This window comes from Pleurodeles waltl, chromosome 6 (genome assembly GCF_031143425.1).
Source record: "Pleurodeles waltl isolate 20211129_DDA chromosome 6, aPleWal1.hap1.20221129, whole genome shotgun sequence".
NCBI lineage: Eukaryota > Metazoa > Chordata > Amphibia > Caudata > Salamandridae > Pleurodeles > Pleurodeles waltl.
In genome coordinates, this window is record NC_090445.1 from 1048634282 (window position 1) to 1048654687 (window position 20406).

The 20406-nt window shown below is 45.0% G+C and overlaps 1 protein-coding gene across 1 annotated transcript in view; it reads right to left on the reverse strand.

Annotated features, from left to right (window-relative positions):
* Positions 1-20406, reverse strand: part of NPHP4 (nephrocystin 4) — a 952546-nt gene that overhangs the window by 284625 nt on the left and 647515 nt on the right. Inside the window, exon 17 of the mRNA XM_069239971.1 lies at positions 10828-10988. Within this exon, the coding sequence (XP_069096072.1) occupies positions 10828-10988 (161 nt within the window). The remainder of the gene's footprint in view (positions 1-10827; positions 10989-20406) is intronic.

Sequence of the window (20406 nt, forward strand, 5' to 3'; positions counted from 1 at the left end):
ACAGGAATGTCCCCTGCTTGATGTAAGTTTGTGTCCTGTGCCCAGCATATCTGAACTTCATGTACCTGTGGCCCTTTTTTTATTTTTGGTTATGTCACACACTAATCTTTGGGTGGCTGATATAGAAGCCACTCCTGTGCACTTACGTCAGTTGCTTTTGAGACTGTCTGTGCTACCAGATGCGTACCCCGAAAAACAATTCAGTAAATAGTGCACAGATTCCTAGGCTTGGAATCTTATTAAAAGTAGAGTCCAAACACAGAATCTGGAGGAACGGAGAGTATGTGAACAATCTGCAGCTAGACAGTCTCTACCAGAAAGAGTGTTACCAAAGGTAAGAAACTTGTTCTACTGAGAGAGACCTCTAGCCACAGATTCCCCCCATTTTGAACAGATACCATAGCAGTACCTAATGGGATTAGGACTGTGGAAGAACTCAAACCAGAAAGTCCTGCAGGACTTAGCAGGCAAACAGCCTTTATCTGCAGATGTGGCTGTCCAGACGTTAATGCTTCATGAATGTATTGAGGGGCATCCATACAGCTGCCTGGCATATGTTTGGGACAGTGATTCCACATGCTAACTAGTAGGCCCAGGTGGAAAGGGTATGCAGTCTTTCTGCTGGCTGCTTCTGGACCAGTATGTAGCAGATCTTAAAGCAGAGCACGATCCAGTGTGAGTTTGTACGCAGCTGCACAACCTTGACGTTTCTCACTCTGGCAAACCCCACAAAGAGCTGATTGTTCACCCGGTGATCTTTGGTGCAATCAATGTAAAAGCTGAGCGCTCTCTTAGGGTGCAAGCGATAAATCCTTTCCTCCTACTTAGAGGAGTACCGTGAAGCACAGAATGCCGGCAGGGTGATGGTTTGGCCGACGTGTAATGGTGTCACACCTTTCAAGAGAAAGAATGCCCTAGTATGCCGAACCAGATTATCAGGCAAGAAGGTGGTGTATGGTGGAGGAACACACAGAGCCAGGAGCTCACTCACACAGGAACACAGTTTTCATGGTAAAGAGCTGTAAAGGACAACTGTGGAGCAGCTCGAATGGGGTAAACATCAGATATGTAGGGACAAGGTTGAACTCCCATTGAGGTATCAACAAAGGGGAAATATATTTTCCCGTTTTAAATAAAGAGGGACCCAGACTGAAATATCTGGATAGAAGCCTGAATGTCCTGGACACTCTTACCGAGGATAGGCACACACCCAAACCACAGCCCAATGAAGGGGGCATCTGAGAATGAGTCAGGTGTGACTTTGGCACGTTTACGGTAAACCCCAAAAATGACAGGAGGTTCGCCATAGCCGTTCGACAACTGCCTAGGGTAAGTCCGCCTTCAACTGCCAAATATCAAGGTAAGAGAAGACTGGCATCCCCAAACTCCGAAGGTATGCTGACACTATGGCCATCACTTTTGTAAACACATAAGGGGGGTTGGTGAGTTCAAAGAGTAGGACAGCAAACTGAAAATGCTCCTTTCCCACCACAAACAACAGGTACAGATGAAGGGGCAACAGGACAGGAATATGGAAATGGGCATCCTGCAGATCCAATACCACAATTAAGTCTCCAAGGTTGAGGACAGACAAGACCTGGACCAGGGTGATCATCTTGAATTTCTACTTACGAGAATGAGAAGGTGAAGATCCCAAATGGGCTCAAGATCTCCCCCTTCTTGGGAACCAGAAAGTAGTGGAAGTAGCATCCATAACCTATGTCTTTCCCTGGCACCCTATCTATAGCCATTGGCCATGTGAAGACTGCCCGCCCAGAGAATCAGTGGGTTCTGCCTCCCACCGGGTGGCAATAACCATGTGAGGATACACTAAAGAGGTTTGTCAGGTGAGACTGCGGGAGGGGTGGTGTACTGGGTGGCATGCTGACCTTGGCTGCAGGGGCAGTAGACTCCTGCAAATCTGCTGGGGTCCCTACACGGATGGGATACACTGACTGTAGGGAATGCCGTGACCGAAGCCACGAAAGGACCAGTGGAACTGCGCTGCTGGTGTGGCTGGATAGAGAGGATGAGAGAGCAAGCCGTAGCCCTACCCTCCTTGAAGCACTCAAGGGAAGAGTCAGCCTTGTCCCGAAACAAGTGGGTACCACCAAACAGCATGTCCATCAGTGAGGCATGGACATCGCCCGAAAACCCAGTGGATCAAAGTTATGCATGGAGGCAAATGGTGATACTTGTGCTTATGGCCCTCCAACAGAGTTGGTGATGTCCAAGCCACAACAAAAAACGGTCTTCCAGAACTCTGGGGAGGACTTGTGCCATTGAGTCCCAAAATGCATGGGAGTAGCACCCAGCAGGCAGGAGGCATTAAATTATCGCAGGGCCAAGCTGAGGAGAATAACCTCTTCTTTCTTCTTAAACGTCTCAGCTCTCTTAGATTTCCAATCAGGGGGAGCTGTCTGGAAATTGTCAGTGTTAGTCCGACTAGTAGAAGCTTGCACCATAAGACTCCCTGGAGAGGGATGCTGGGACAAAAAGACAGTGGCATCTGGCAACCTAATGGTTCACTGGAAGACCAATACAAGGCTTAGCCCAAGCCCCTAGAAAGGTACATGTCAAAGACTCATTTGATGCAAGATGAGACTCAGAAGTAGCCCAGCCAGGCTGCAGGTCTTCGGTCAGTACATTTGTTTCCACTTCCATGGTGGGAAGGTGGAGGTCAAGCACTTCTGACACCCTATGCATAATCAGCATGTAGGAGGCTGATTTTCACATTGCTGGACCAGGATGAGAGAAAGAGGGCTGTTTCTGGGGAGGTATCCAGCCCACTAGTGCTCATATTAAATACCCTCTATATAGGGCTGAACAAACTCATAACCCTGGGCACCATCAAGGTCGGAGTCAGTTCCAAAAAGGGAGTGGGTAGAATTTTGTCTGCCTTGAGGTAATGCCACAGCCAAAAACTTAGTTTGATTTGGGTGCGATGTAGGTTAATGTCAGACTATCATTGAGACAGTGGTTGGAAAGGACAATGGAAGCCACAAATTTGGGCAGTGGGGGTTGACATTTGCATACCTTGACCTGGTGTGGTGGTGGGCACTGGAAGCAGCATTGGTTCTGGGGCTGAGGGGAAAAGTGTCTCTGCGGCGCTGATCCTGTGATGTAAAGGTTTGTTTGCATTCCCTAATGGCCCCCAGGTTCATTGACGGACAATCTCTGCAGGTCTTGGAGTCATGACTTAACACCACAGGCACATCTGGTGGGGATTCGCCACAGACATCTGTTTGCGACAATCCCGACAGGGCTTAAAACCTGTCGTTTTAGGGAGTGGCATCCCTTGCCATTTGTAGGCAAAGGGTCCCTGAGAGACAGGCTATGGATCCGCCTCTACTAGGTTGGAAAGAAAGGAATTGATTTCAGGGCACAGGAGTGGCACATATATAGGCTCTGCACATCATTTCCAGAGCAGAATGTCATCAATATGGAGCTTCAGGGAACCACCTTTGGGTGCATAGAGGTACTATGGAAACGTTTTCGGTTCCATTCAGACACCTGGGGAAAATTCAAAAGATGAGGAATCTGCGGCTAGAAGTCTCAATCAGTATGTGTGCTTACATTCCCATTCAATTTAAGTTCCTCTGCTATGGTTGATAATGTGCCTTTCATGAGCCTATGTTGGAAGTCCACAGCCTAGACTAGGGAACACGATGGAGGAGAAGTTGCTTTCGCCAAACAGCATGCATGCATTGCTGAAATGTCCTAGATGGGAGGGAGGAACACCAGACATTATAGTGAGGAAAGAGTAGACAGGCTTTATTTAAAAGTGCCAGGGCCTTCCTGATATGCTTGGCTGTAAATTACACTGACAGCAGCTCCTGTTAAACGGCAAAGGGTGCAGGGAGAGGCATGCAGTATCTGTTGTTAGGGAAATTAGTCCTTGGGAGGGGCAACAATTATTGTCTCTCTTCCTGGTCTCTCTGTAAAGACTAATAAATAGCTTGGTTCAGTCTGCTCAAACCTCCTTGTACTTCTATGGTGGGCATTTCACCTGCAGACTGTCCTGCTGGGCAGGGCATCATTGCAGACAAAGGCCAGGTTAGGAAGATAGCCTGTCCCAAACACCTAAAAGGGGAACCAACCCAAACCAGCTCCAGGGAAGTAAACTTAAAATTATACACCCTCTGTCAGTGAAATTGGTATAAAGGTCTTCAAGACCAATCTGTGTTTGTTGTTGTGGTCTCTTCTACAAGAAGGGAGCACTCCACATATTTCTCAGGGACTGCTAAGCTGCCATCGGTTGCTGTCACACTGACAGCCCACTCTCTTAGATGAAGAACATCGCCTGGAGTTTGATATCAAGGAGGAATTCGTTGGCTGTGCTGGATGCCGAGATAGCCTTCTTCTGAGTGAGGGAAGGAAGCGTTAACCCTGCAGGAGGAGCAGATCATGAAAGAGACTGCAGTACTAGACCCTGGCATATGGTCTGTCTGACAAAGATTCGCTAAGCAACTGCCTAGAAAGAATTACAGTTCTGCAGGGCCAGGCAGTACAATCATCATCATTTGTCCCCATTGTAAGTACCACAGCACCTGGAGCTGTATGCCCATATGCTAGGCCCTTGCTAAACTGGGAAATGTGCCAGCAGTTGGCCCTTGTGGGCCACAAGTGGCAGGTGTGACTGCATCACTGTCAATGTTTGATTTTGGGTCAGGATCAGGTCCAAAGACTGAGTGACCTGAGAGGTGCATGACCTAACCCATAGCCAGTATTTCAAATTCTGGGAGAGGGGAACCCATAGAAAGGGTGGGGGGGGATCCACAATGGAGAGGCGGCAGATTAGCTGAGCTAGTCGGAAAGGGCCCCTAGAAGCATAAAGATTTATTACTGTAACTCAGGTATCCTTTAATTATTGTATGTATAGTTGAGTTCTATGTTTTCTGGGTAATGAAGTACATGTCTTTTAAACAAAGAGAAACACTTAGCTGGACATTGATCTTAATGAGCTGCTGGAAGGTGGTGATGATTACTGAACCTCACCTACCCCCACCCCCCCACCCCCACACTAACCTCCCTAAGAAGCCTGCGACGGCTTGCCCTTGCCACCACTCAAAGGAAAGCATGGAAAGTAATGTATTTTGTTACATGGTTCCTTTGAGTATCAGGAAGAACTTCACAATGTAGATACTTAACCTACATACATATAATAAATGTTGATTTGTTTTGGCTAACTCACAAGACCACACCTAATCCCCTAGCCTGACCAGGGTAATAAAAGTTACTGATAAACTGGCACATGACCACTCTGATTCCCAAGGATTTAGTGGAAACAGATCTAATTATTTTGTTTGTTACTACTGCATGCCCAAGGTATTAACAAAAGAGATAAATTCATTTTCAAAACATTTATTGAAATTATAGTATTCTTGTAAAGAAAACCTGAGCTGTCATGACTAAACAAATGAGACACATAGTTGTAATAAGCATTATTAGACTGGTCAAAAATAAATACAAATTCAACCATGTTGTTACTAATGTTACCTCACTCTAATTTGTTACTAATACTATTCTAAAGAGAGCATAGCGGGAGTGCACTCTGCCAGATCTATTGGGATAGTCGAACCTCCATACCTTGGTCTTATGTGCCAGGAAGTCTGTCTAAATGTACAGCTATCTTCCTTACTGGCTGAAGGTTGGAGTGAGTTAGGCTGCAGCTCAGTCACAGTTCATAGCGATTCCATGATAATCTCAGCATAAACTGCACCGCTCAGTGAACCTAGCATGGATGCTGTTTATGTAAAAGAATACTGTCCATATCCCACTGTGGCAGAGGTGCAGAACAGCTTCTTTGGTTTGTCCAGCATAAACAGGGTGTCTTCTAATGAGCATAGGAAAAAAAACAAGGGCACTGAGTTCTCATTGTAGGACTCTTGAATACATATGTAGACTAGTGGACAACGGTGCCTATCAAGAATAAATGTATATGTAGCATATTCTTGAGTTAGAGGATAATATATAAAAAGTCACCATTAGAAAGCTATGTCAAGATAAAAAGTGGAATCTAACATGGAGACTAAGTGCATGCCTGGTAGACCTGGCAGCCTTAGGTTGGTCTTCCCCCAGACCTTTTGCCCCATAACTCCTGTTTTTGCTGCCTCTTTATGTTGGCCTTAGGGCTCTGAGCACTTTACCACTGCTGACCACCGCTAAACTGCATGTGCTTCTCCCCTGAACATGGTAACATTGGTGTATCCACAATCAGCATATTTAATGTACTTGTAAGTCCCTTGTAAAGTGATATGCCATGTACCCGGGGGCCTGTAAATTAAATGCTACTAGTGGGCCTGCAGCACTGATTGCGCCATACACACAAGTAGCCTTTATAACCTGTCTCAGGACTGCCATTGCAGAGCCCGTGTGTGCAGTTTCACTGCCACTTTGACTTGGCACTTGAAACCTCTTGCCAAGCATTAAACTCCAGTTTTATTACATATAAATCACACCTAAGGTAGGCCCTAGTTGAACCATAGGGCAGGGTGCTACGTACGTACAAGACAGGACATGTACTTTTAAGGAGTCATCTTACACTACTGTGAGGCCCACTCCTGGCACAGGCCAGCATTAGGACTACATGTTTCATATCATTTGAATGGTAATGATAAATCCTCTTTACTGGTAAAGTGTGATTTAACATTACTGTTTTAGAAATGCCACTTTTAGAAAGTGGACATTTCCCTGCTTTTGCTGCTCTTTGTGCCTTGCAGCCTGTCTCCAATACACATATGGGCTAGGTGATAGCTATACTTTGTGCATTCCCTCTAGACAGCTACAAACAAAGGAAGGGTGAATAAGACAAAGGATTTATCTGCATTCTGATGAGCCTTCCTGGGTTAGAAGGGTTGAGGGGAGCTAACACTAACACTTCACAAAGAAAGTGCCTGTCCCCACGCAAAGGGCTGATTACCCCCTACTGGTAGTCTGGAGCTAGGACTAGGAAGAAAGGATTCCTGTACACTTCAATGAGCTCCTTTGAAGTCACCCCCACTTCAAAGGCACATTTGGGTATAGGTACTGGGTTTCTAACCGTACCAAATGAGTACACTTCTGGACTTGGAAATAACTCTGCTGGAGTAAAGACTGCTGTGCTGTAAGGACTGTCACTTAGCCTGGACTAACTGTTCCAAGGAACTGCTTCTCTGCTTTGCTAAGCTGCCCTGCTGATCTCTGCCCTGTTGATGACAAGGACTGGGCCCATCCTGCTGAACCCAAAGTGACTCCAAGGGTTTGCTGTCTTGCCCCCTGTTCGTTCGCTGTCTTAGGGATATCAAAGACTGCCTGCAACTCTCCTGGTGCTGCTGGACTCTGCCATCTGTAAGTCCTACCCTTGCCTGAGGTGAACCCACCAGTGCTGGGCCTCAGAAGTGAATTGTGCAACTGATTTCTGCAGAAAACAACACATCACCTCAAGAGTGTGAGAAATTCTGCTGCAACACTTCATCAATGCCGACGCGGAGGCTGTTCAAGGACAGCGGATTCACAGTCTGCGTGGACCGATGACAATATATCTCATTCACTTCAGTGGAGCCAGACGACAACACCGTGACCGAACTGCGTTGAAAATACTGACACCGTGACATCGGTGGCAGTGTTTTGCTCAATCAAGGGTAGTTTCAGCAGACCCTAAGTGGGTTCTGTAGCTGGCCTACCCTTCATTGCAGTTGGCCTTAACAATGAATTTGCACCAGTCCCTGAAGACCTCATGTAACCTATTGACTGCTAGTGACTCCTAAGCACTATTTCTATTATATTCATATCTCAACTTCTACTAATTGGAGTTTTGTCTTTTTGGTTTTGTTTTACTCAGATACATATTCTCTATTTTTCTAACCTAGTGTGGAGTCTATTTATGGTGTTTTCATTGTGCTGTTGTGGTGTGTGTAGGTTGCACAAATACTTTACACATTGACTCTTAAGTTATGCCTGCCTGCTCTGTGTCAAGCTACCAAAGGGTGAGACAAGGTTAATATAAACTGTGTAACTGACTTACCGTGACTAGGATGGTGGTCCTTACTTGAACAGGGTGCATACCTCAGCCAACTAGAGACCCAATTACTAACATGGTCCTTCAACACTTTGCCCAGTAAAGACCCATTGTAGGACAGGTCCAGGGACAGCAATGGTAAAAGGAATCAACCCTGATGGTTGTGTCCCAATAGCTCTTGCCTTCCCAGTAGTCTCCTGTGTGAGGGCCTTGACCCTGGTGGGGGATGGGGTTTGGGGCCAGGGTGGTGTCCTCGGAGCTGCAGAATGTGGAAAGTGAAACAAAAAAACTAACTTCAGAGCTCAAGGGCGGCTCCTTAATGCAGCTCCACTCTGTCACTTCTGCAACAGTACAGAGCCAATGGGAAGCCACAATGGGCCACTTAGTAGTGCGATGGAGGACTACTAAGAAATAAATCCTGTATCCAGTCTGATGCCTGGTCAGTATCCTAAGGCAGGCCAGATTTAGGGCAGTGCAACTGGTGTGGCCACATTGGGTGCTGACATGTGGAGGGGGTGCTGACCTCAAAGGGGGCGCTGTGTTTAGCAATAACTTACAAATTAAAAACACCTGCTGCAAAGTTCCTTGTATGTCCAGCTTTCAGGCAGATAACTCTTGTGATTATTGTTGAGTTTTACCTGGTGGCAGTTTTGACTCGCCATAAAGTAGCACAACGGGTTAATATGCCTGCTGAAAAGAACACGCACTGTGCAGATCACAGATCTGTATGTTATGTGGATAGCTGAGTGGATCACTGCTTTTGCCACAGAGTTTTTTTTTGTTGCTGCAGTTTATAAGATGCGACTCTAATATAGAACAGTGACTGTTACAAACTGTCATCCAAATTGCATAAAATAGGTTAGAACACTATCTTTTTTGCCCCAGTCTTTTAATCTCTATTCCTAATGTTGCTAAAAAGAGTTAGTTAAGTTAGATATACATTCTTGTTAATAAAGCCAGCCTTTACCAGTGCTTTAAAACAAATGAAATGTATGTGAGAGAGGGGCTATGGAGAGACGAGGGGCACTTTTGTCGATCGGTAGTTAGGAAAACCGAGGAGCAGGTTATGAGGAGGGGCGTCAAAAATGAGTGTTGTACTGGGCGCCGCAAACACTAAAGCCGGCCACGTGCTAAGGTGATAAATCTGTATTTAGAAGTATCCATCAGGGGTAAAGCGTCCGTTCTCAGGCCTGTTAAAGAATGCAAGGCAAGACATGTAGAACCAGGCTGTGAAAAGCAGTAATGGCCTCTATGCGCAAGATAAAATTCCCTTTTACCCCGGACCTCTTTTCTGATTTTCAATAACAAAATCCCAGTTTAGGGGGTTGTTTCTGAAAAAGAAACAAATGTTGAACATGCCACAAGAACATAGCGTAATACTGAGCATTTAGTTTTTCTGAAAGCTCTTCCACACCACAGCCGGGCCGGCAGCAGTTTCGGGAAACTGATTCCCAGAGATACAGCAGATATCTTTAAGCATGGTAGGCGGTCCTTGACCGGGCTTTCTGCCAGGGCCTAAAAATCACCAGTTTCCTTTTGAAAAAAGAGCGTGCAGCAAATTGAAACAGTTTGTAACTGACTCACCCGCCAGGTTCAGAGTTCCCAATAGAAAACAAAGTGTTTAAAGTAAACTACTTCTTATCAAAGCAGAGTAAAGCCTTGCATGATAAAGCCATACACCGAGCCAACGCCAAAGAGGTACAGGTGAGCTATGACATGTTACAAAGAGAAGCTGTTTGCCTACCACCTTCGGAAACTAAAAACTATTAGAATCGCACAATAAGTCTGGACTCTGCTTCTTTAAAAGCGAGAAGGCATAATAATGTAACCTCACACTGTTGTGACATGCAAAACAGCCTCCGTAGGTTGCAAAGAAATAACAAGCCCTGCTAACAAAAACAAGCTCTTGTTGATGCTAGATGTCTTTGAATGCACAACAGCCATAACATCCACCATTTACTGTTATGCAAATGTCTTGTGGTCTTCTATGAAAAGAAGACTTGTGTCTGAAAGATTTGCTGCAAGACCTGGCATTCTGTGTTTTTTTTTCCCAGTGGAAGTTTCCAGTAGGAGTCCCAGTGCTTCAAGAGAAGAGAGCTAGTTCCCACTCAGAGAGACACCTCAGCTTTCAGAAAGCAAACGTATCTGAGACATAAGTTCCGTTCATGATAGTACCAGCTCTAAGAATTCAACGTCAGCAAGCTTCCCATTTATATCATGCTAAATCCCCAAATGCCACATAACGGATCCTTGGAATTACATTTTTAATAAGTGCCTTTATCCATTTGCTGCAATTCCTACAAAATAGGTCCGGTTACCTGCCATAAAAAAGGACGGAAAAAAGCACAAAACATGTCTATATGTCTAAATTTTAAGATAACTGGACACAGCTCCAAGAGTATTACAAAATCCTGAAATATGGAAAATGGAAACAAAATGATTGGACCGTGTGCCAAATTATTCAGTCAGTGTCGGGCAATATCAGTGCAACACATTGATGCAGAGGAACCCTCCTCGCCACTCTCCAAATCCTATTACCCTAATACCCTTCTCCCTGCAATTAGAAAGCCTGTTAATAAAATCCAGGGTCTCATCCTGATATTTTTTTAGGAAATTTTTTCTGTTATAAATAAAGCCAAGTACTCAGCTTCTAAGGCTGGTCCCTCAACTTAAATAGAAGCAGACAGCTGGAGATCCAGACCATCTTTGTAAACACAAGCCAGTGCTCATTGAGGGGAAACGGAACTCTATAAATATTGTAACTATTCACTCTGCAATGGCTAGTTTGCAGATAAATAATTATACATGACTAATAAAACAATATTTACTTTAATTTCAACTGCAGCAGATCCAATCAGAAGCAAGGAATCACCATCCCAGACGTCAATCTGAAGACTATGAAGAGCAAGATAGCGTATAAACCAACGTTGTTCTCCAGGTTTCAGAAACGCAGGTTCCACCATATACTTCAGTTGGTATCCAGGCAGCCCTATAATTAAATTAAGTTTACATGTAAAAATCAATGTCAGTATGAATATTTCAAATCACATTCTGCTGCATTCAGTTTCCTTAGTTAGGATAGTGTAAGAAAATACAGAATTTTTGTGATGACACCACCTAAAGACCGATTTAAAGCAGTATTAAAACACTACTGAAGCCAATAGCAGTATGCACTAAAATAGAAAATGTTAATTATCTGTAGTAATCTGTTAGCAGCCTGTACTGCAGCAGTTCAAGTTTAGTAATGTTTAGACACATGTCTTTAAAACATACAATTTAAATAATAAAATCATTAAAATTAAGCCTCCCCTTTCTCCACCTCCCGTATTTATCAAACAGGGCCGAACCAATACACAACATTAATTCACAAAAACACTTCTCCCCATGCACCCCAGCTCTAAAATATCTGACGTACACTCGTAACCAAACCTGTTTCGTCACTAATCCAAGCATATTTTTAAAACATTTGCCAGGCCACGTGCAACATCTAAAAATTCCATAGTCAACAAAATTGCAAGTGCCTCATCAAGTTGATTTATATCATATCTTATAAATAATGGCTTTAAAATCAATCGGCGAAACCTGTTGAAATGCTAACTTTCAATAGATAATCATTAAAATTTTGATACTGCAAACCACATGTACAATTATTCCCTGCATCTGAGAGAGCAAATGTTTCAGTCTTTAAAAGTTCAAGGCTAAGCGGAATTTTAAGCCTAGCTGGATGTCAGGAAGTGCTGGTAAGTATGGAAATGCCCTCCTATGTTCTCTAGATTCTACCATATACAACATATTCCACATCAGCCAGTGTGGACTCTCTTCTACTGGCCATTTTTAGATCAGCTTTCGAAAGATGGGAGGCCTCTGTTATCTGAAATGCATCCATTTTTAAGGCCCTCCCAATAGCTGCTAATCTTTTCCTCACCGACACTGCCCAACTTAACTCACTCCTCCCTGTCTCAGCAGCACGAAAGGCAGATATCTTCTGTCCCTCTCAGGACCAGAATTTGTCCCAAAATCGGAGGGCTGCTTTAAAGGAAAGCAATTTCCATGCCTGCAGGTTGCCTCCAGTCTTATTGGCTAGTTCATTGTACTATTTGGGAGGGCTAACCGTTTTTTCAGTCACTTGTTCTCACATCTCTCCAAACTTCCCTCTGTACTGAAAGACAGCACTTCAGCCCAGTAGAGACATTGAGTAGGGACCATTGCATTGTAAGCTATCAAAAAGGGAGACCAAGACGGCAACCAAAGATATTAGGGACTAAGCCTCCAATTGTTGCTGTCGCCCTCATCTCCACCAGTTCTTTATGTAGGGCCCAGCTCAGCTGTCTTGTAAACGTCATACCAAGGTGTTAGAAATGGGGCATCTAGTTGGAAGAGGTAGACACCCTTGGCCAAGTAGTGACCACAGGCCTAGGCAGGGTAAGTCACAACACAATCCAAATTATCCTGTACTCACTCTCTGGTAGCTTGGCACTGAGCAGTCAGGCTTAACTTAAAAGGCTATGTGTAAAGTGTTTGTGCAATAAATCAAACAATAACACAGTGAAGACACCACAAAAATATGCCACACAGGTTTAGAAAAATAGATGATATTTAACAGAATAAGATAAGGTCTAAACAACAAAGATCAAATTAGCACAAGATGAAATATCACTTTTAAAAGATTTAAAAGAGTCTTAATCCTTACAAACCAATAGTTGCTTCTTTGTAATAAACAGTACCTGGGATGTGCCAAAAATAATGACGTACGGGGACCACAGAGGAGGAAAAATAAGGTGTTGCATTGGATTTTCCAGCGCACCACAGACGATACGTCTTTTCTTTCCACGTGCAAGGGATTGCGACATTTTTCTGCTCGCAGTCTTGGTTCGCACTGCGATGCAGGGATATTTTGACACCCAAGGACGATGCAGTGAAAATCCTTGATGCGCTGGTAGAAGGAGCAGGCGCTACATTGATTCTGTAGGCAATGCATCAAATTTTCCATCGCAAGGCAGGCGCTGCATCAAATTCTCCGTCAAGAAGTCAGTGCTGCATCGTTCCGGTCGGTGGTGCGGCGATTTCCCACCCTTGATGTAGGCTTTGCGTTGATTTCCAAAGGAGTTTCTTTGAAGAGGTGAAGTCTTTGTTGGCTGTGAGACTTCAGAAACAGGAGACAAGCTCAGTCCAAGCCCTTGGAGAGCACTTCAGGGGAAAGGCAGAGTTCTTCCAGCAGTGTCAGAGGGCAGCAGCGCAACAAGCAGGGCAGCAGACCTTCTCAGCAAACCAGTCCAGAGGAGTCTTTTGGGCAGCCTGGCAGTTCCTCCAACAGAGTGCAGAGTAGGTCCAGAAGTGTCTCATTTGGTGGGGTCAGAGACTCAGTTTATATACCCAAAAATGCCTTTGAAGTGAGGGAAGCTTCAAAGAGTGGTTCTGAAATGCGCAAGTTCCCCTTTCAGTCCAGTCCTGTCTGCCTAGATCCCTGTGGGGGGTTATCAGTCCTTTGTGTGAGGGCAGGCCACTGGCCTTTGAAAGGTAAGTGTTAGCCTCTCAACCCTTCCTGCCAAGCAAGACCCATTTAGTATGCATATGAATGCAGATGTGACTGCGTGTCCTGTCTTCATGGTTGTCTGGGGGGAATGCATAAGGGAAGCTGTCAACCAGCACAGATCAGGCATAGAATGTAAACAGGCTGTAAGGCACAGATGGCAGTAAGTGCAGAGAAATGACCACTGCCTAAAAGTGTAATTTCTAAAATAGTAATATTAAATTCAACTTCACCAGAAAGCAGGATTTTCTATTACCAGTTTGGCAATACCAAACAAGACATGGCTACTCCTTCCAGATCAGAATCTACCACTTAAGAGTATATGAGAGGGCAGATCTAATGCTAGTCTTTGAGAGGAGCAGGCCTCACAGTAGTGGAAAATGAATTTAGGAGTTTTTCACTAAAAGGACATGTAAAACACGTAAGTATATGTCATGCCTTTTACCTACACAGCACCCTGCCCTATGGGTTACTTAGGGCCTACCTTAGGGGCGACTTATACGTTGAAAAAAGGGTAGTTTAAGGCTTGGCAAGTAATTTTAAATGCCAAGTCAACAAGTAGCAGTGAAACTGCACACACAGCCCTTGCAATGGCAGGCCTGAGACATGGTTAACAAACTACGTATGTGGGTGGCACAATCAGTGCTGTGGGCCCACTAGCAGCATTTAATTTACAGGCCCTGGGCACAGGTAGTGCACTTTACTACGGGCTTACAGGTAAATTAAATATGTCAATTGGATAGGAACCAATGTTACTATGTTTAGGGGAGAGAGCATACGTACTTAAGCACTGGACAGCAGTGGTATAGGGCTCAGAGTTCTAAAACTAACAAAAACAGTGTCAGAAAAGTGGAGAGAGGCAGGCAAAAAGTTGGGGGGATGACCACCCCAAAGGATGCCAGATCTAACAGGTGTCCTCCCAGCTGAAAGTGGGGAGACCTACCCAACCCTTTGGGAGCTCTCATAACCAAGGTGGAATAATCTGGAGAGACCATGAGCATTGGCGTGGTCAGTCCCTGGGCGATGCTCTACCGCAAAGTCCATTCCCTGTAGGGAGATGGACCACCTCAAGAGTTTAGGATTTTTCACCCCTCATCTGCATGAGCCATTTGAGCGGCCTGCGGTCTGCATGAACCCGGAAGTGGGTCCCAAACAGGTAAGGTCTCAGCTCCTTCAGTGCCCAGACCACAGCAAATGCTTCTCTTTCAATGGCACTCCACCTCTGTTCCCATGGAAGTAACCCCCTGTAATGAAGGCTACTGGTTGGTCTAGGCCCTCCTCATTCAGGTCGGTAGCAACAAGTAAGGCCTACGAAGGCCCTCACTTCAGTTTGCGTTTTAGGTGGTTGTCAGGCCTTGATTGTTTCAATCTTGGCCTGGAGGGGCTGCACCTTGCCATCACCCACTAGGTGTTCCAAGTAGACAACAGAACCCTGCCCAATCTGGCACTTACTGGCCTTGTTAGTCCTACCTGTTGCAGGGCCTGGAGCACCTCTTTGAGATGAAGCAGGTGTTCCTCCTATCTTGCACTGTAGACGGCAATGTCATCTAGGTAAGCGACACAGAATGCCTCCTTATCAGCCAGGACCCTGTTAACCAACATTTGGAAGGTAGCAGGAGCATTCTTCAAGCCAAAGGACATTACCCGGAACTGGTAATGTCCCTCAAGGGTTGAGAATGCAGACCTCTCTCTTGCCCCCTCAGTCAAGGTGATCTGCCAGTACCCTGAGGTTAAATCAAAGGTACAGAGGAATTTGGCAGTGCCTAGTCTGTCAATGAGCTCATCAGCTCCAGAGATGGAATGTGTGTCATTCTTTGTGACTGAATTGAGACCTTGTTAGTCCACAAGGAACCGAAGTTCTGGTTTGGCGCCCGGTGGGGCAGCCTTTCGTACCAATAACAATGGGCTGGCCCAGGGACAGCTAGAGGTTTCAATCACCCCTAAAGCTAGCACCTTGGCAACGTCATCCTTGATGCTGGCCTTCTCCCTGCGTGACAACCTGTAAATTTTGTTCTTTATAGGGGGACTGTCTCCGTGTCAATATCATGGATGTACAAGTGTGTGAGTCCAGGGGTGATGGAAAACAGGGAGGAAAACTGCTCCAGTAACTGGTAACAGTCACTTCACTGATCTAATGTCAGGGAGACAGAGAGGTAACACCCTTGCCTGTGCAGAGAGAAGGTCGGGGAGAGGTTCACTCTCCTCCTCCGCACCTTCATCTGTCACTAGGAGCATGCTGACTTCTGACCTCTCACAGTGAGGCTTCAGTCTGTTTACAAAGAGCACCCTTAGTGGTCACTCCCCTTTCCTTTGTTCAGTTTCGTGCCAGAGCAGGGACTGGGGGTCCCTGAACCGGTGTAGAATGGTTTATGCAAGGAGGGCACCAAATGTGCCCTTCAAAGCATTACCAGTGGCTTAGAGAGGCTACCCCTCCCAAGCCTGTAACACCTATTTCCAAAGAGAGAGTGTAACACCCCTCTCCCAAAGGAATTCCTTTGTTCTGCCTTCCTGGGCTTCAGCTGCTCAAGCAACAGGAGAGCAGAAACCTGTCTGTGAGATGGCAGCGGATTGGGCTGCCTGGAAAACCTCAGAAGGCTGTCATGGCAATTCTGGGGGTCCTCTAAGGAGCCCTAGAGTGCATGGAATCATACAACCAATGTCTGGAAAAGCTTTGGTGTATGATTCCAAAATGTTTGATACCAAACATGCCTATGTTCTGAGTTACCATTATGTAGCTGGACATAGGCACACTGACTTATGTCCAATACACACGTAAAATGGCGCCCCTGCACTCACGAAGTCCAAGACAATGGGACTGGAGTTTGTGGGGGTACCACAGCTAGTGCAGGTGTGCCCTCATACACAGGTACAATGCACCCTGCCATCTGGGCTAGAAGGCCTGCCTTAAGGGTGACTTATAAGTGACCTGGTGCAGTGAAAAGTGCCAGTAAAAAGGTGCTTGCACCTTTTGTATGAAGGCTGCAATGGCAGCCCTGCAGAACCCTTTGCTTGGGCTCCCTATGGGTGGCAAAATATATGCTGCATCCCATAGGGATCCCCTGGAACACCAATGCCCTGTGTACCTAGGTATCATATACCAGGGACTTACAGTGGGCACCAGTATGCCATTTGTGAAATGAAATACAGAGTTTTGTGAGAGAGCATAATCACTGGGGTACTTGTTAGAAGGATCCCAGTGAACACAGTCAAACACACTGACATCAGGCAGGACAAGCATTTGCAATACAATGGGTCTTGCAGTTGCTCGAGTCAGAGCTATTGGCGTTGTTAACACATAACTGGACTTTTCTTGCCATGTAAATTGAAAATGAAAAGTAAAACGGGGCGATGGCCAAGGCGGCAACCAAACCGCCCCAAGGAGGGACAAACTTAAAGCATTTCCCAATGATAACAAAAGATTTTTGCAGGGCAGGCCCACGAACGTGTGAACATGATGGGTGTGAGGTTGGCGTGGCTAAAAGCCCAAATAGATAACTACATGTCGGAAAAGGCTGCGCTTGTGCACTGCTATGCTCAACCTAAAAACAAGCTATCTTTCAGGCAATTAATTATATTTTAGATCCCAAAGTTTGGCTCAGTTGATTATACAAAGAGTTATTGCAAGTCCACATGAAATTAGGTTTGCTTCACCATCTCCTCATCAGCTACTCCCTCTCCAGAATTCTGATACAGGATTAATGGACAAATGCGCTAACAAAATAATTACTCGTAATGATTTCATCCACTCAGCTGGCCCTTCTTCTCTGCAATTTTAGCTAGACAAGATAGTTCCAGGTACCCTACTTTGCATTTACATTAATAATAAGATCAAATGCACTGAATGAAGAGAAAATTATCAAGTGTTACTCCCTCTAAAATTTGGGTCTGCTCGTAAGGGTCAGTATGGCCTGTTCAGTTTGATTCACTTTAATACTTGGGCTACATTTCTTCTCTTTCCAACTTGATTTGCAATCTTGTGGTCGTCACCATACTCAACCGATGAATAAATATTTAGCCAAATGTGAATTAGTTAATACCCACTACCACATTGGAATCATGCCCAAGCAAGCAGTAGTAGACTGCATCATTCTTGTCCTTGCAGGCGTCCTCAATAGTATCAACTACAATAATATTTTGTTTTTTATTAACCTTCTCTAAAACGTTATGAAAACTCCAATTAGGGTAGACTGACTCAACTTGGGCTCGAAGCAAAGAGCCCACATAACACTCTACTACAAGGTCTACCAGTCAAACACTGGCTAAGTTCAAAACCTTTTATCTGTATAGCAGTCTATCGATTCACATATTCGGCTGTCAATCAAGCCCACCCTTCCTTTCCCAGATGGCCAGGCACCTATAATGATTTACCCAGAACAGATACAGTCTATGAGGCAACACAAACATTTTTGTGGAAATACAGAAATAAATCTTAATCACTCCTTTCGATGAAACTAACATAGTTTTTTTGTCTGAGATGCTAAGCAAATAAATGAAAGCAACTGCAAAATTATCTCGTCAAAGATCTACTGTAATAATCGTATGCTATAACCAGGTGCGGTGCAAGATATTTTGGAGTTCCAGGCAAATGAGCATTTTGCTATCAGAACGTTCGTTCCCTAATAAAAAGGGTCTATTCCGGGCCCCTTTCTCGAAAATTGTTGCCATGCTAAAGCTGCCTGCTAATTATCTAACACCCTGCGTTTAGAATCACCTCATGTTGCTGTAAATTGTGCAACATTTATTTTTTTGTTTCAAAACTTGACATTAGGATTTGCTGCTTGGCCTTCATTTACTCAATTGAAATACCCAGCGAAGATGTACGTCACTATGAAGCTACGTGTTTTACGTCATCATTTATACATACTCAAGTTATGAAAACACCAACCTCAAGCGAGCCCCCCGGGCAATTATTTGTATTTTATTTCTTTGCAGTTTTTATATAACGTGCTCTTGGCCAAGGGTCTTAAGGCGCCTTACACTTGTATCAGATTACATTACACTAGCTCAGATTCACTTTTTCTGTGTTTTAGGCACAGGCAGGTTGCGTGATGTGCCCAGACTCACAGGATGTGGGTATATGCCAGGACAGGAACCTGGTTCCCCTGTTCCAGAGTCGGCAGCGCCTTAAACTACATACATATTTGAATAACCAAGTAAAAATACAATTCCTGGTCTGGCAATAAGATTGGGGAGAGACAGAAACAGCAGCCCATAAAAATTAAACATGCATTGAATTTTTCTTTTACCGTTCGAGCCATTTTGTCTGCATTGAACATCATTTTAAATGCCTCGCCAATTAAGTCCACATTCTTCCAGCAAGGCCCAAAGCAGCTCACTATCAGAGAGGCAGAAAGCCCTGCATGACGTCAGATTGAGCACTATTGACAGCCATGGAGCGGCCCTATCAGAAGTGCTCCTCATGGAGCCACGCTTCTCTGCCCCCGGGGCAGATGATAGAATAAGCAGCAGCTTGCGCAGGAATGAGCGAGGAAGTGGGCTTGATTAGATTACTCTGTGTTTATTTTATTGAGACCAACGAAGAGAAAATTTGTGCTCGAGTTTGAGGGAGGGAGGAGAGCCATCGCCCAAAAACAACATGCGCTATAAAGAAGCCGCTCTGTAACAACCTTTGGAAACAAATGGATTCCACTCTAACAGGTCAATATTTTAGACTCACGTGGTTTTAACGGGGGAAAAAAGAACCCAGCAGAAATTGAATTTGGGTTGGGGCTTGGACGTATTTTTTGCACCGGCCACTCTTAGTCAAGATGGAGGCTCCAGATGGAACCACTTCCTGGTTCTCATCAGGCTAAGGAGTACTCCATGTGAGGAAGAGCATGTGTGCTGTTTCCTTTGCTGGGAGGTGGCTGCTGTTGCTTGCGAAAAAAAAAAAAAAAAGCACTACCCAGAGCAGCCAGCGCGACTGGCCTAGGCCAGAGCCTATAGTTTAATTTTCATCAGCCAGAGTTACAGGGGGGAGAAGGAGGTCCCCCAGCAAGAGGAGAGGGACCAGTGGAACTACCAGGTGAGCATGAGAAACAAGGGGGAGGAGACCCCAGATATTTTAAAAAATAAAACACAAAGAAACAGTGTTTTTGTAAAGATACAGCACAGCAATAGAGAATAACCATTTTAAATAAACAAACTGCAACACAATCTTTACTCACCAAGCACTCCTGGGCAAGCCATTCCCTGTAGAAGCCACTTAAACAAGAGAAAGAGAGCGAGGGCGAGCTGGCCCTGGAAAAGCTCCCCTCTGCTGTTGGTTTTGTTTGCAGAGGGAGCTGGTGGGGAGGAGGGACTGAACACCCACCCACAGTGTAAGACAAACAGGCAAATACTGAAAAGAAAAAAAAAAAAAAAAAGTCCCCTACAGAAGAGCTAAACAGGACTTGCCGTAATTATACAGTAGTTGGTGCTGCTCCCAAAAGAGAAAAAGGCAGGACAAAGAGGCAGAACTGACCACTATCAAGCAAATATTTTTAAAGGACACTGCAACCAACAAATGAAATAGCTTTGAACTCATAGAAGAAGTATACTTAAATGGTTTACAGCAATTCGAACACTTACGCTCGACCTAAAAAGGGGATAACCATACCAAGAAAGAGTGTACTTTCCTACAGGTGCCTTCTTGGGATCCTTCTACTTCTGTGTCACGTGGAAGTGTAGTCAGCACACACTTCTCCCTTATGCAGGATGGGTCCTCCAGTCAGCGGAAATTGTCTGGTACTGTGACGCTGTCTTCCTGTTTGTGGTGGCTAGGGGCTGCGCATTCAGCGCACGTCCTCCTTGTATGCCACGTGCGACATGCAGCCTCCATAGGCTTTGCGGCTTGGCTGGGGTGGCTTTGGGCAGCAGTAGTCTCAGTTTGTCATGC